The sequence below is a fragment of the Denticeps clupeoides genome, chromosome 1 (assembly GCF_900700375.1).
Source record: "Denticeps clupeoides chromosome 1, fDenClu1.1, whole genome shotgun sequence".
NCBI lineage: Eukaryota > Metazoa > Chordata > Actinopteri > Clupeiformes > Denticipitidae > Denticeps > Denticeps clupeoides.
Window position 1 is genome coordinate 31,029,544 of NC_041707.1, and position 16,952 is coordinate 31,046,495.

Sequence of the window (16,952 nt, forward strand, 5' to 3'; positions counted from 1 at the left end):
TTGCGAATACACGCACGCACACACACCAGTTTAAAAGTGTTGCGGAGGCCGGAAGAAAGAAGACAACGGAAAGATACGCAGTGAAAGGAATGCGTTTTTGGCTCTCTCGCACAAAACGCCTCACTCGTGGCTGCGGGCTCCGCGGATGGGAGCTGGACGTTACGGCGCGTTTCTGAAGTTGGCACGCCGCTGGCGAGACCACTCGGGCCTTCCGCTGCGGCTTGTTAGTTAGCGAGTGAAGACTGGTGCAGCGTAATGAGTGCCGCGGAGACTCACTCGTTACACGGTTTGGGTCTTACAGATAATTAACCAGTTGCCACTGTAATGTCGCTTAGTTAGCCCGGCGTTCGGCTGCGCGCCAACAAGCGTGTTTGTAGCCCTTGGCGCATCTTTTTTATTTTTCATCCGGCCAACCTGTCCGCTTTCGGTGCATATGTCACGCCGTGTGGGTTTTCATGGTGACGTGTGACAAGATGTGACAAACTGCTACACCCCCAGCTGTCTCGGACCTCCTGTGCAGCTGTCAGTGGGATGCGAGAGCGCATTTGGCGTCGCAACCTACAGATGTACCGGGCGATGTAGGACACGTTACGTGTGTTTTTTTTTTTTTTTTTTTTTTTTTTTTTTTACACAACTAACCGCAGATGCCTTAATTCGTCTTCGGCGACCGGAGTCAGCCTGTCGTGCGTAACCCAGATGACAATCCCTCGGTCGCGCTGCAACGTTCTTTGCCTCTTTACCTCCTGAAGTCTGTCTCCACGTTCACCAGGATCCATAATGATTTATGGACTGATCCCCCAGGAGTTACACGATCAGCTCCAGGACAACCAGAATTATCAGAACCGGACAAATGGAGTGGAGGAGCTTAAAAGCATAATTTTCGACTTGGACTTCAAACAGATTCCATCTGACAGTATTTCGGAGTTCATCAACTTTTTACGCAGGCTTCTGGACGACAGCAACTTCAAAGTCTTGCATGGCACTTTACAGGTGATAAACCTCCTCATTCACAAGCTAGACTACAATGTGGACAAATACTATAAACCGATAGTTTACACAACCCTCAAAACCCTGGGCGACGCCCGTGTTCTCACCAGGTGTGAGTACATGAATGTGTTCCGGCAGCTCACTACAATGGTGGGCGCTCAGAAAGTTTTGGACCTTGTGATAGGACAACTTAAGCACAAAAACTCTCGGGTGAGAGAGGATGTCATCAACATCATCACTACAGCCATCCTCACCCACTCCAGGAAAGACTTCAACATTCCAAATTTGTGCTTGGAGGTTGCGCCATACTTAGCTGACAGCAAGAGGAAGGTCCGCCATGCTGCCCTGGAACTATTTGCCCTCATGGACTCCAGCCTTGACTCAGGAAAGAAGCATCCACTTATGAAGGCCATCAACAAAGTGGAGCTGACTGGTGATGTGGATGGGCTAATGGCAGCCATACAGGCCAGGAGAGCCAGGCACAAGCTCCCCCGACTCACCGCTGAGGGCCTGGTGGAGTATGCCCTAGTTATCCCAAAGTCGGGGACAAGGCGTTCAAGCCAGCTGGGCTCAGGAGCAGACCTGGAATGGGTGCTGAATGGCGGGAGGTCTGGCAGTGCCCAGAGCCAGAGGACAGAGCCTGACAGGGATCATCTGTACGGGTATCCAAGCCTTGGGTCCCTCACTGATGATTTGCCACTGGGGAAAAGAATAGTGAGTGCAGGCAAAGGCAAAAACAAGCTCCCCTGGGAGAGAGAATGCCTTCCATGCACATTAAACCCTCAGCCTTCCAGCCCATCAGATGGAAAATCTACTGATCAGGTAGGTAGGGCTTCGATGTTTCTTAAAATCCTCTCCCCTTAACAAATTTATAGATTGGTAGATTTAGAGATCTTAATTGTAATTCTACTCAAAGCAGTTTGGCAACAACACAGAACTACAACAGCCATTTTGTCATAACAGCAGAACCGTGAGTGGATAACGTGCTAAATAATTCACTTTCATGCTGTCATGTTTGATGGTCTCAGTGTTTTCTGTCGCAGTGGCTGTGTGTGGTATTAATACCGGTTGTCACTAGAGACAAATGCAATGATATTTGCAAGGGCAACTAAGATGTCATGCGAATGTAAATGTTTCTGTCTTTTTTTTTTTTTTTTTTTGAATCCCTGAAGGCGCTCACTCTTGAACTAGAGACCACAGTAGAGAGTCAGTTGTGTGTGTGTTCTGTTGATTGTCTCACAGCACCTCTCACAGCATTCTCTGATTGCACACGGTTTGAAGGAGGTGACCTCCTTAAATGTTTAACCTCTCTTGCAATTAAAGAAGGTCCTGCAACAAGGTTGTTGGGAACCTCTCACCAGCAGTCTTAATTATGCTCCAGTTATGCTGAGAGACAGCTCAGCAGCCAACTGGTATTATTGTACGAATTTATAGGACTGAGATGCCAGCCCTTTTGCCCATTTCAGCACAGTGACTAATGAAAGGGCATACATTTTGGAAATGTTTTTACGTGATTTTTTTTTTTTTTTACCCTAATGCTCCTAGTGTACTGGGCAACATGCACTCATCATGCTTGTTGTGCTACACTGCCAAATATTCTGTCTGATTTGAAGTACTGAAGAGGAATATGAGAATTATTGCATTGTCATCAGCGGCGCGTTGCCCAGATTGGCTGTCTTGGGAGAGCCGCCTGTCAGTGGAAAGGGGGCAGATGGAGCAGACAGACATGAGCTCCGGTTTCACACACCCCCACCACCACCAACCACACTGCAGCAAATGTGGAAGCCTGGGGTATCTGTTTACATTGGCTACCTCCATAATGCATCCTGTGGAATAAATGCCATTTACTAAAGTAACACACACATGCCATTATATATTTACAAAATTACACAAATGTCCCTTCACATTTTTCACCTTTGAATCATAGTGAAATTACATTACGTGATATTTAAGCTCTGATCTCATTGTTATTCAGAGTTTAAGATTTAGCCTCTTCAGATTCTGTCTGGTGCACAAAGATTATATGTTGACAGCTTTCTACATCACTTGGCAACAGTGCTTCAGTCTTTCGTTTTCAGCGAAGAAGGACACTGTCTGAGGAAAACTTTGACATCATGTCATTCCAGCTCTTATTTCCTGTCTCGTGCCTGGAAGGACTGCAGAACTGGGTTAATTATGGACTCAGTGTTCTGATTTCTGACAGCCGCGTGAGTTTGGCTGGGTGTTAATCAGGCATGAGTGGGGTGTGAGGATGCTGTTTCACCAGAAACGCCTTAATGAAGCGTGTGGGGGTGTGAAAACAGCTCTTCTCTGATGTCTCTGCTAGGGTTTAAATAGGCCAAGCGTGCCTCATTGTTGCTGCTGTGTGATTTGGTCTTTGTGACCTGGACCTCATCTTAAATATTTCAGCAGGCTTTTGGTGATCAGGGCTTATGGAGTTTGTAAGCATGTATTCAGCAGTTCTAAATGAGCATGACACCAAGGCTGCTCCTGTTTCATGTGTTTCAGTGCATAACAAGATTGAAACTCTAGGCTACACAAACAAAGCTGGGCAGCATACTCTATAATAAATGACAGGGTCTCCACCGTTTTAATGGCGCTCACTTTACCCTGTCAAGCTTGGCCAACAGTTGAAAACAATTTGAACACAATGTACAGTAATGTACATATAAAAGAATTAATGCACTGTTACTCAAATGACAATGTGCCTAACACCCTAACTCTCCTCAGTATATGGCAACATCCTGAATGATTGTGGTGGTAAATTTGGATTTGATATTCTTTACAGGTCAGCTGTGAGGACTTGCAGATTTCTTCCTCCCGTGGTCAGGGAAAATATGACTCCATTTTTAGTAAGTGGCACTTCTCTCCCTCTACTTCCCCCCTTCCCCTCTCTCTCCCTCTCTCTCTCTCAATATTGCTCTGTCTTTTTATATTAATTCAAAGCTCAATTCAGCATTAAAACCTTCTCTGCACTGTATTCGTTTGAAATTTAAAAAACAATTCCCTTTCTGAATGTTTTCTGTAGGCATGTGACAGTGACTGTCATTACCAAAACCTCTGCAACTCAGAATTTTCCTCTTTTGTTAGAAAGCACAAGTTGAATGCTTGGGCAAGACTGGGCTTGTCTCCTTTTTCAGCATAGCTGTAGTAAATGCCTGGGGTCTGTGTTTCCATGTTGAATAAATACTGGCTGCTGTTACCGATGGCTTCTTGCTGTGTTGCACAAGCTGGGAATTAGTTGTAAGGCCTAAAAAATTATTTGGTTCACTCTGAAATGAGAGTTTAAATTAAATAAAAGTACTGTACATTTGTAGTGCAATTTGCACCATATAGTGATCCTCAATCGATTTAAAATGAACTAATCAATGGCTCATTATCTGTGACCTCTTGCTCCTTGTTTTTATGTCCTTCCATCACAGTTTATTCCGGTCTATGACTAGGTGTGAGTTGGTTATCATCACTCTAAATGTAATGGCAACATCACAGTAACATACTCACAAATCTGTAAATCTGTGTGGAAAATGCAGGATCAAGTACTTCAGGAATTACCACTTCATATTTGATTTGGTCTCCCTGATCTTTTGTTCATTTACGAAATGCATGCATTTCCATGTTTCTAACAATATGGTGGGACACTTTCAAATATAGCACCTCAAAAGTACCCCTTAGTCAAACATATAAGCATATAAGTCTAATTAGTTTTTCAATACTGTTGTGGTCACAATAAATAATTGAAATGTATTTGGGATTGTTTTTCTACCTTTAGTTTCAGGGGATCCATCTCAGGGCCCAGGTCGAAGGCAACGCCTGGGGAGGGTCCTCCGGAGTAGCAGCCTGGATTCTGACCCAGACATTTTCAAATTCACCAATCCCAATGGATTAGAGCAAGTTGAGGGCCGCAGTACTTCCCAAGGTTTGCCCAAACCTGGCCATCTGCCCTCAGGTAACCCCAGTGTGGAACGGACCTTCTCCCTGCCTTCCAATTCTACTCCTCCAAGCAGCTTCCTTTTGCCTTCCTATCCCCTGACCTCTGTGTCAGGTTTGGTGCGGACCCCTACTCTGTCCCGCCGACAACGCACTGACTCCAGCCTCTCAATGTCCAATACTTGGCCCAACAAGAGAGAGAACAGCCCTCATCGAAGAGACCCCAGCCCCTGGAGAAACAATGCTGGCAAGTATCCTTACTCCGAACATTTGTTATTATTATGAAATTATTTGGAGTTATGGAGTAATTAGGAGTTTCTTGAAAATAAGGATAGGGAACACCAATTAGTCATATTATACACTATGATATTTACGAGATTTTTACATTATTACGAGTTCCCCTAGCCTGTCTATGATCTTGCAGTGGCCAGAAATGGCGATATGTATAAAGAGTGCGCTTTTGCTTTGCCGTTCAGAGAGTGGCAGCTCAGATGGTCAGATCTGGAATTTGTCCCTTTATGTCATCAAAAGAGGAAAGTTTAACTCCCCTTTGTCATGCTTTTTCTCCACTGATCGTTATGGCTTCCAAATGTGCAAAGCATTTCAGTTGCCCTTGATCTGATGTAAAAATGAGTGTAAATTATTTTTTTTAGTTCAGTCACACCAATTGTGGTTGGTGAATGGTGTTGATGACATAATTTCCGTGAATCCTCACTAATTTCTATTGGCCACTCTCCTCTTTGTCCTGCTTCTCTCATCCTCATTTGCATTTAAAGCTACAGACACCAAAATGTCCCACAAATTGGAAACAAGACTTCAGATACAGAATTAGGGGACCACTAAGACCTATATGAAAGCAAAAAACTATTTTCATGGCAGGGACCTTTAATACAGCTATGGTGTGCTTTTTGTGTTTATGAGCCTAATATATACGTTTTCAATTAGCAGTGTTTTGGAACGTTGATGGATCATTTTGTGTGTGACTATGCCTTTGCACTCTACAGATGATATCTCCTCCAAGGCACACAGTTTCACCAAGCTGGTGACACCTGTACCTCCCCCCATGCCTGTGGCAGCAGTAAAGCCTGTGTTTGCAGTGTCTACCTCGCTAGAACACAGTCAGGCTCACAGCAGCCAGAGGTCCAGCAGACGCGACCAGATCTTTCAGACGCCTGAGAGGAACCTCTGCCTAGAGCTGTCTGATCCCAGTCGTCAGGAACAGGAAGAAGAGTCCCTAGATCGCGAGGAGGTGAGCATCACTCGAGCCAAATCTCTGTGATTTAGTGAAATGTTTATGGTCTTTAAGGAATGTCATAATTTTTAATTGGGGAAAATGTTTGTCCATAAAATATATTATAAAATGTAATATATTTTGAATACAAATCTGCCCAGACAATGCTTCATATGACGGTGGAAGTTGGACCTGGCTTTTACTGAAAGTTTAGTCTGTTTAAATCAATAGCATTTTATTAGAATTTCTGCATCTGTCTTTAAAAGATGCTGAATTCACTACGATCCCTGCGCTATAGCGCCGCAAAGAAGCGAGCAAAAGTGAGCTTAAGTGGATCAGACCCCGACAGCCCCGACTCAGCTGTGAGGCTTGAACCTGCCCTGGACTCCCCGTCCCAAACCTCCCCATCTCTCACAAGTCCTCTGAGCGAGAGTGGGCTCTCGGGTGTGTGCTCTCCACCTACCCCTACAATCAATGGCTGCAGGACCAGGTACGCCTAACGATTGGTGTGAATTTATAACAGAAGCTTGAAAACCTGTGATTCATGGAAAAATGTTAAAACATAATTGAAAATTCCATATTTTGTAAAGGTGTTTTTTAGGTGCTTTTTTTTCTATTTTGGATGAGCTGAATAAGCATCAATTCAAAATTCTCCATAGCATCACAAACCATTTTGTATTCTGTATTGTTGAATAAAGATTGCCTAGCTTAATTGTACCTCTAACTGTAAATATGACTAATGGTGAATGACATGTGTCTCCAGCCCAGGAAACTCTGCAGTCAAACCTCGACCCTCACGAAGGGCATCTACAAAACAGCCAACTGCTGCTACCTTGGATCTCATCCCTCTGCCAGGTATAGTAGGAATTAACAGTAACAGAGATGTCTGTGTTACAGTAATCATGTAACGCAGACATCTCTTTATTTGGTGGATTGTATACATTTGAATTATGTTGCAGCTGCGCCAAAATCTTATCCTGAAGAGAGTACAATTGGACAGAGAGCGGCCTGTCATAATGGGTCTCTAGACACCAAGGAAGATAGACCAAGGAAGACCAATTCCCCTCCTGCAAGGCCTGGTGGACGGGAGCAAACCAGACTTCTACGGGCCTCCAGAGGTCAGCACATGAACACATTTTCACAAAGTATTTACAAAATAATCAGAGAAACCCAACCACACAAGCTATCCTGTTGTCTTCCAGGATCAGTGGTTATTGGTGGCAGCTTCTCATCTGGTGGTGACATTTCTGGTGTGGTTGGCAGAGGTTAGTTTTTCTCTTAATGTGTGTGCCCTTGTGCTCTCTTGACTCTTTGACCTAGACAAAAACATGTTGCTGTTAAAAAAAACAGGGAACATGAGATGTTGCTTCCCTTTAATTCTTTTCTTTCAGTGACACATTGTGTTCTTTTTATTTCAATTTTACACTGTGTTCCTATTACTATTATGAATTGAGTTAATTTATTGTGAATATGGGCTTATTGTTGCAGGTCACATTCCAAGCCCCCAGTTGGATTTAGTCCATTGAACTGGTTTTCTGACTCTAAGTTCTGATTCTGTCTCCAGGAGTGTTTGGCTCCAGCGTTGGGTCCATTAAGCCAGATGTTCCTGTGTCAGTGCAGCAGGAAGAACCTATTGGCTGGTCGGCCTGTGATCCTCCAGAAGGGTTGTATGGACATGCTTTGATAGGGAACCATCTAGACTTAGATCACATCCACAACACAGTACAGGTGCGTGATATAATTTCAAAGTCCTTACATTAGGGCTGTGCGAGAAGGTATTTTTTGGTACCTTGGTGACAATAAAGACAGCATAAAAAGTTTGTTTTCTTCTATGATAATGATCTCAGACCTGTGCTGTTCCTGCCCCTAATTTGGAGTTGTTGTGAATGTCATTAAATTTGGTAAGATCACTTCTGTCCAGCACAGATCTCCTTTCTAGCGAATCAGTTGCACCTACTGGTATATTGGACCTTCTACAAGCTGCAGTTCAAAACCATACAATTAATGTGATGGGTTCAGAGATTTTGTTATTTTAACCAAAGGCCATGACCAGCTTCAGTCTTACAGAAGGAGCTCTTAGTCAATACTTATTTAGTTAGATTTATTTGCTTATTTTCCATTATTTTTTCTGAACATGTCCTATTGTGTCTTTGATCAGGATGAAAATTATAAGATACGTCAGTTACGCTCGAACCAGCAGGATGAGCAAGTGGTGCCGAAGGACAGATATAGAATTCGAAAGCAGATAGGGAATATGCTGCCTGAGGCTAACATGGAAGAGTCCAGAAGCCTGAAAGGTCAGAAGTGAATATTTTTCACTGCTTTTCAGTTAATCATAGCATTTTCTTAATTTATCACATCCTGAAAGTTAGTATCACCATTTTAGTTGAATGTTTCCTTTACTTTTTCAGATCTTCATCTAAATGGCAGTAAAGTTATCTCAGCAATGAATGATGCTCCCACTGAAGACTCTCATGTCTGTCCAGATAGCCCCGCTGGACCCCAGAGTCCAGTCAAATCTTTCAGCCCCTCACACAAGCCTAGTCCTCCGACCCTCCCACCAGCAGGACCTCTGCACTCCAAAAGCAAAGTGCCTCGTCTGAGAAGGGCATCTAGCCTCAACCGAGCACAGAACAGCTTAGGTAAGGGGTGGTCTTCCATCCAGTATCACTATCCTTATCCTACAAATGTAGTCTTCCTTTTAAGTAATTTTTTTATACTAAAGCATTAGAACAATATTATAATCAGTACAGTAACAATTCTGATACAGTATGCTAAACAGAGCATAGAAATGAGTTTTGCACTCCAGCAATATTTTAACTCCATCAAAGTTTAGTGTCCTTATTACCATGAAAGCCAAAAGACGAAATTCTTTAAATTCCTTCTTTCTTCTAAGATGAACTGAACTCAGATATCCATAGTCAGAAGAAGGATCCCCAGGAACAGCCTGAGCTGAAGCCCATATCCAAGCCAGAACTGGCTCTGTCTCAGAGCTTTGCACTGCTTAACTCGGATAACTGGTACTCAACTAAACTTGCATTTTCATATTAAACATGTATGGTTATATGCAGTGCGATTATTGACCATTTTCTTTTCTTCTGAAGGGAAGACAAGATTAAAGGCATGACCCACTTGCGTAGCCTGGCACAGTATCACTCTGATGTCCTTACCAGCCGACTGCATGATGTTTGCCTTGTCATCATTCAAGAGGTTCCTCCTTTTTCTTAATGTCACACTAGTCTTTGAACCACACAAAAAGATTCACGGATCTGAAGCTTCTAGAAGCAAAGCGAACACTGGGAGAACTCTTTGGGGGGTGGTTAATAATGACAATAAAACTGAGTATAAGAAGTTCTGTCTGAAATGCTGCAGAATATTGCAGTCACGGAAAGGGTCAATTACACCTGCAGTGGTTGTTTTTTGTTTTTTTTGCACCTACAGGTGAAGAACCTGCGTTCATGTGTGGCACGCTTTGCTGTGATGACCCTGGGTCATCTCTTTGCCCAGTTGAGGAAGGGAATTGACCAGGAGCTAGTGGAGGTGTCCAAAACATTATTGCACAAGTCGGGCGAGACTAACGTGTTCATCCGTCAGGCAGTGGACAATGCTCTGGACAGCATGGTCCAGCACTGCACTTCCATCCGTGTCATTAACGCCCTGCTTGCTGGAGGAATCAGGTCTCTATTTGTCATTTATATATTTTTGGGACCAAGTGGGATAACACTAATGATAAAATCCATTGTAAATCCCTTACAGACAGAAATTTTATTTTAGAAGTCTAATCCAAACAAACACATATAGAAGACTGATACTGATCCAATACTATCATCTGTTGCTTATTCAGTGATATGCAATATATTGTATAGCAGTTGTCTATAGTACAGTCACACTGTCTGTGAAACCAAGAACAATGCATTTTCATGTGTGAGCTGAAGTTTTCTCGTACATAGTCATCTGAACCCAGTGGTGAGGAGATGCACAGCTCAGCACCTGACTACTTTGGTGGAGAAGATTGGTGCTGACCGCGTTCTCTCTGGTGCTAAAGACCTGACAGAGCGACTTATTCCAGCTGTCACCAAGCTGGCACAGGACTCTTCCCAGGAGGCCAGGTAAATACTGCCAATGTCAAAATGATGAGCCAGATGTTGAGCCCCTCTGTGAATGCTTACTGGTGTGTTATGTGAAACAGTCTGAAAGTGACCATTGGCATTAAAGTGAGTGAATTCTTTGATTTTCATCAGATTTCTCCAGTTGTCTGCCTTATACGTGCCCCAGTCAACACATTACTTGTGTGTTTTAATGGTTTCCTTTAGAGGAATGCATTTAATTTAAATACTCCCCCATACCTTTAAGTTCTCAAAATCTGGAGTCATCCTGCTTTGTTCATACCAAACCTCCTATTCATTTGTTTTACACAACCAAATGTAGTATTTCTGTTGAACATGCCTTTTCCTGAATTTCTCTGGTTATTTTAATATGAACATGATTCTCCTGTATTACAGGTACTTTGGTCGCCGTATCCTGCTGTTCTTGTCGGCACACCAGGATTTCGAAAAGATATTGCAGAAGTACATCTCAGATAAAGAGCAGGCCATTATGAAGGACACTGTCTTCATTCTTAAAACAAAGGTACAGTACCTAGTCAGTACAGGGTGAGATGGATGGAGCTCTGAGTTCGACCACTATTGCATAGGAATAACCTTCAGCTTATTAAAACTGTGCTGTTTAGTTTTGTAGTTTTCAAGATTCCATTTCAGTGGTAGCAGGAAATGTTCTCATGTTTTCATTTTCATTTGTAGGGCCTAGGAGAGATACCCCAGGATACCACCTCAGCTCGGGGGCGGCGTTCTCTTCCTGGCAGTGGATTAGTTCGGGCCTCATCACTAACGAGAGAGCCCATGTCCAGCAGGTACAAATTCAAACACACATTAAAGCTAAATAAGAGTAAATTATACCTCATTACAAAACTTTACAAAGTCCTTTTTGTCATTTATATGTTCTGAGGTTGTAAATGATAATTACTTATTAAGGACTGTTTTATTTTTTTATACAAACTCAATGTAGCCCTTTTTTTTAGAAAAGACTTAAGGTCTGTCTAGTCACATTTGTGTCACATTTGGCCACAAGATCAAAAAGGGGCCTCAAAAAAATAAAACTGGCATGTAAATGTTGGTATGCATCAGTACATATTTATGCAGCACACTACATAGATGAGTTCACTGTTAAAATGGTCATTTATGTGTAGAGTGAAATACATCAGTACAGAACTGATCTTCATTCCTGTATAGCAAGTCGTTAAGTACAGTCGTGGCCGAAGGCACGTTCAAAGGCATTGTTCTTCACCAAAATATTCTTGGATGGTCGGAGGATGTTTTGGTAACATTCTTTATTCAGGACTGTGTTCTTAAGTGAGACAGGACTGATTGTAGTGATGATTGTAGTCCTGTCTTCTCCGGACAATCATTTTTTTAGATGCTCCAAACATAAGAGGCTCCATAAGAGGAAATGACTTTACCCCAGTCCTCAGCAGTCCAATCCATGTACTTTCACTTGTACTTCACTTTCACTTCACTTTTTGCAGAATACCAGTCTGTCCTTGTTGTTTTTCTTGTGAGAGAAGTGGCTTGACTGTACGTGCTAGCTCTGCACTGGTGGCACCCCGATCCCACAGCTGAATCATCTTTAGGAGACGGTCCTGGCGCTTGTGCAATCTTAGTAGCAGCAATATCATTGCCTGTGAAGCTGTTTTTGCAAAGCATTGATAACTGCGCGTGGTTTCGCAGCTTACCATGGTTAACAGAGGAAGAACAATGATTTCAAGCATCACTCTCTTTTTAAAGAATTGATCACTTCATTGATTGTAACATGGAAGCATGTTGTAAGTTGCTCTGGATAAGGGTGTCTGCCAAATGCCTTAAATGTAAATGTAAAGCATCCAGTCTGCTATTCTAACTCAATCAGTATGACAGAATGATCAACACTTGTCAACACTATTGTGTTAACTAGAGGATTGCTATAAAGATCTCACCAAGTCCTTTTGTGGCAGAGCTGAAATGCAGTTGAAAAGGTTTTTTTGGGGAAAAGTTCATTTTCCAGGCAGAGAGGGAATTCATCTGATCAAAACAGAAGCAGCAAACGTTGTGTTAACCAGTATTTGTGTCTGGTTTTATCTATTGGTCTTCTTGGTGTTCTGAGGTGTCTTCACTTATATGTTTTTGCCCTATCTATGATCTTTTAGCAAAGATGCTGGGCAGTTCAGTGTAAAGTCCCAGGTCCCAAGTATTGCTGATAAAACAGAATACATCAAGCAAATCACTGGACAACTGGAGTCTAAGGACTTTCGCCAGAGAATCCGAGGCATTGACCAGTTGGTGGCTGACTGCGAGTGTACACCAAACCTAGTCATAGGCAACATTTTAACGGTAACTACACAAAGCCTTCTTTTACTTGAGGGCTTTTACTGGACCGATGAAATGTCCCTTTGAATCACCACTTGTTTCTAACATAGTCACAGGATTTATTGAGATTGCTCCTTTTTTGACAGGTTTTTGATGCATTCAAGGCTCGGCTCCTCGAATCAAACACCAAAGTCAATTTGTGTGCCCTTGAAGCCTTGCCAAAGATCACCCATCTGTTGAAGGAACATATGACTCAGGTGGTGTGCAATCTATTCCCTGCCATTGTGGACACTCACCTCAACTCTAAAAACAATGCCATCTACAGTGCTGCCCTAGATGCCATTAATGGGCTCATACAAAACCTGGGTGAGATTCTATGATTTTGAATTTCTAAATGGGAGGTCACCTTAGTTCTTAATTTAGTTCCGTACATTATGTATTCTTAAATCTTTTAAGAATTGAATTAAAGGTATGCATATCGAATATACATATTTAAACATTTTTAACTCACTCTTGGTAAGCATCAGTTAAGCATCCAGTTAATGCATGGAGATGCATTGCAATGCTTTTTTTTTTTTTAACCTCCAATGCATTAACCACTTGGCTATTATACCTTGGAGTCACATGTAACTGTCAACCCTTTATTTACCCTTTAACCCGTTAGTCAAATATTTCCAGTCGTTCAAAACACATTGGGAAATTGCTTTAATTGTTTTATCTAATTTACTCTGCCAGTCAAAAAATTCAATTATGGGTCTCATTTTATACATTATAGAACAAAACTTAAGGCATAGGACTATGAAATAAGACACTTGAAAAAGCTTTTGCTGTGATAGCAGCATTCACGCTCTTGGCTTCTCCAGACCACGTTAAGAAAGCCAATGTGGAGGCTTATACTAAATGCTTTCTTATTATTAACTCATGTTAATGATGCAACTTTTATAATGGCAGTTGTGAACAATGATGAAAGTTGTGAAAAAAAATCATGATTCATCAAAAATGCTAAATATGTTTCATTGGATTTTTAAAAATTGCCTCCATCTTACCCTTCATAACACAGAGTAGGTGTGTCCAACTTTTGACTCTTATTCTAACTAAGAGCAAACTGGATCCATGAAATAAAGTTAGAGGCTGACCTGGCTAGTGGTCTTTATATGGTTGTATTTTGGAGAATTGAAAAACTGATTTAACTGTTAGTAGTTGTTTGCCATGAAAGCACTAAATATACTACAAAATTATGGATATTACAACCTTAACCTCTGATTCTGAAAGGCTGATTGCAACAAAGAGGAATATAATAGTCATTTGGATTTCTGTTCTGTTTATGTCTTATGACACATCTTCTAAGTGGCTTAAAGAAATCTGCTAAATCTCAGTAAAAGGTTCATTTATACTAATGTATTCTCTTCAGATAATGCCATTCTACTTCAACCGTTCTGCTCTAAAGCTCAGTTTCTTCGAGGAAAAGCAAAAGTTGACCTCATCAACAAAGTTTCAGGTATTGTAGTTTATCATAAATTACAAGAACCTCTATTTTGTCCCCTTGTAATGAGCTGTACAAGCAAGATATTGAGTCTGTCCTCAGTTGATCGTGCTTGTGACTTTATAGTTGTCAGTAATATCTGCCCAGTACATCATAATTTAATCAACAGATTTTCACATTTTGCAAGAGTAATTAAACATAATCAGGCTGATCTGTAGCATACCGTGGCATTTACGCTCTCTCTAATAGTGGTATTTTTATTGATATGTGTCTATTCCAGATCTTGTGAACAATCTGTATCCACTTAGACCTCAGGTGGTAGAGCAGAAGGTCCTACCACTGCTTTGGCATCTTTTGGGCACATCCCCTGGCAGTGGAACCAACCAAGGGCAAGGTGGCAACATGAGAGGAGCTATTGCCCACCTGTGTGAAGTCCTTGACACTCACATGGGACCAGCTTTGACGGACTGCTCTGTTTCCCAGTCCATCAGTATCCAGAAGAGCCTGAACGAGCTAGTCAAGAATTCCTCAGTGGTCTGAAATCCGAAATATTCAAGCCTACTGGTGACACATACCTGAAACCTGTTTGTACTGCCAAATTTGAAACCTGGAAATGACATTTGATCTTTTACTCTTGGAACAAGAGGAGGTAGATTTACAGATTTTACACATTTACAGATCTTAACTCTGAAGAAAATATGGGAAAACATGATGAAATTATGTACTCAATGTCATATCAGGCTGCAAACATTTGAACACAGGAAAAATTATTATATGTAGCCGATTTTTGTGAAAAATGGCAAAACATTGCACTCAAGCTGTACTAGTACAAAAACACCATGTTTTTTTAATATAATGGTGTACATGCGTCACAGTTTTTGTGAGCTGGCAGAGGTACATGAAAAGGATTTTTTTTCATGTGACTATTTGGACAGGCAAATTATTACTGGTTGATATCAGTAAAAAATTACTAATTTGTTTTATTAAAGGTCCCTGACATGAAATGTATTTTTTTCACTTTAATATAGTGGTCCCTAATAATAAGATAGGGGGGTTTGTGGAAATTTTGTCATCAACACCATTCACCAACCACAATGTTCGGACACAGGTCATGTCAGAGATTTTCCCGAAAAAAATTCCTCTTGTGACGACATAAGGGGCCAAAATCCAGATCCGGTCGTCTAAGCTAAACAGAGAGGCAGAATGGTCAAAGCACTCTTTACACCTACTACCATTTCTAGGCAATGCAGGACCATAGACAGGCTAGGGCATTATTTAGAGAGATTATTTAATGTTACAAAAATCTCACAAAGTGAAATTTTCATGTCAGGGGACCATTAAAAGATTTTGCCACCTGGCAGCTTCATACTAGCCCTAAAGCTGGCATTTACTATAGTTGAAAACAAGAAAATGCAAATAAAAATCTTGTTCCTGTTTTTTTTTTTTTTTTTTTTTTTTTATTTATCAATTAACCAAAACTGAACAAAACCCCCAAACTACTGGGACTTGTTACAAGGATGTAACACATTTTTACCAGAACATTGGAATCTCATTGGTTTGGAGGGCCTGAGGTTAGATTGGATTCTACAGTAACTCACTAGAAGTAACTCTCTTGAGTGGGTCACCACTTATGGCTCCACTAAATACCTCGACAACATAAGACATAGATTTCACTGATCGTTATTTCTTTACATTCTTTTTATTTAATATACAAAAGGTCTTACACATTGTACATTTTGCTACAGTGCATTAGTAAAATTCTAATTAAAAAAAAATATTTCATACATGGTACAGGCTGCCCAGCAGCAAAGAAACAGCTGTTATAAATAGTTATCAGGTTTTTAATTAGGTTTAGTCTGTCTTTGAAACTGCCCCATAGAGTTGAATGTCTCTGCTCAAATGTAATGAAAACAAAAATAATACTGAAGTTCTAAGCCTGAACCTGGCTATTTGTAGCAGACCTTTGATCACTTCTATTGCTGAGTTGAATTCCAGTTTTAGATCACTTAAATATGGTTTTTGTTCAACTTGCAGAGAAGAGATGACAACTGGTCTGTACATAAATCTAGAACAAAAACCAAAAATATAACACTTACTTGAATATAGAGATGTTCTCACATTTCTTACAGTGCCTGCACTTTTATCTTAGTCAACAGTTTAAAATTGAATCACTTTATACTGTAAAGATATTCTTGGCCCTTAAATAGTGAGATGTTCAATAATAGTCAATATGTTCGCTGAAGGTAAGTCATAACCTTGATCCTTTTGCACTTTGACATGGTAATGTTATCATGATACATTTAGTCAAGAATACTGGTAGAATTGTGTGTATATGTTCTCTTGTAGTTTTAAGATTACGCAATTGAAAAATGCACAAAGAAATAGGGGTTAGGGTCTTTTGTTTTTTTTATGTTTTATTTCCTATTATGTTGGAAGAGGTTACTACAGAAATACTTTTGAACTGTGTAATTTTGATGTGTAATAGCACAGTATTATCTTAAGATATATTGCAGTATATAATTTGTGTTGTGAATATTTTAATGTTACATTATTCAATTACACAATGATTAACTGGTTAAAATGTATATTGAGTGAGAATTGTGTTTTTGTTTTGCATGAATAAATATATTACGAGTGAACAGGATTATTAAAAGATATTTGTATTTTTGTTAAGTATAAATATTTTAATGTACACAAATGCCTAAATCAGCTTTGGATGTAAAATTGTATTTTTGCTGGGTCTTTCATGAAACAAAATATATCCAAACAAAAGATTTACAAAAATTAACTATAAGCCCTGGTCTATAATTCTCTTTCAGATTAGTGCCAGTCCTTTTTAGACTTAGATATTAATTGTATGGAATTTTGTCAAGCCGTGGAAAAATAATCTATGAATAAATTGTTCTATTTCTCTAACTTGTTTGTT

At 40.7% G+C, this 16,952-nt stretch overlaps 1 protein-coding gene across 2 annotated transcripts; it reads left to right on the plus strand.

Annotated features, from left to right (window-relative positions):
* The first annotated feature begins 640 nt into the window (after positions 1–640).
* On the plus strand, positions 641–16,942 carry togaram1 (TOG array regulator of axonemal microtubules 1). 2 transcript variants are annotated; one of them, XM_028998646.1, is made up of 22 exons: positions 641–1,809; positions 3,776–3,839; positions 4,757–4,933; positions 5,030–5,161; positions 5,919–6,163; positions 6,412–6,635; positions 6,909–7,000; positions 7,105–7,263; positions 7,348–7,410; positions 7,710–7,873; positions 8,304–8,442; positions 8,557–8,787; positions 9,042–9,165; positions 9,250–9,355; positions 9,587–9,822; positions 10,096–10,254; positions 10,648–10,774; positions 10,945–11,054; positions 12,384–12,567; positions 12,690–12,909; positions 13,955–14,041; positions 14,307–16,942. In XM_028998646.1, exons 1-22 carry the CDS (start codon positions 778–780, stop codon positions 14,564–14,566), a joined length of 4,335 nt encoding a protein of 1,444 aa, XP_028854479.1. In that variant the 5' UTR covers positions 641–777; the 3' UTR covers positions 14,567–16,942. The 2 variants fall into 2 exon arrangements, with proteins under 2 accessions (XP_028854479.1, XP_028854470.1); XM_028998637.1 differs by having other exon boundaries at positions 4,757–5,161.
* Positions 16,943–16,952: the final 10 nt, after the last annotated feature.

Coding starts and splice junctions, on each gene's coding strand:
- togaram1 (XM_028998637.1), top strand. CDS start 778: ATGATTTATGGACTGATCCCCCAGGAGTTACACGATCAGCTCCAGGAC. Junction 12,568..12,689: donor TCATAGGCAACATTTTAACG/GTAACTACACAA, acceptor CTTTTTTGACAG/GTTTTTGATGCATTCAAGGC. Junction 12,910..13,954: donor TGGGCTCATACAAAACCTGG/GTGAGATTCTAT, acceptor TATTCTCTTCAG/ATAATGCCATTCTACTTCAA.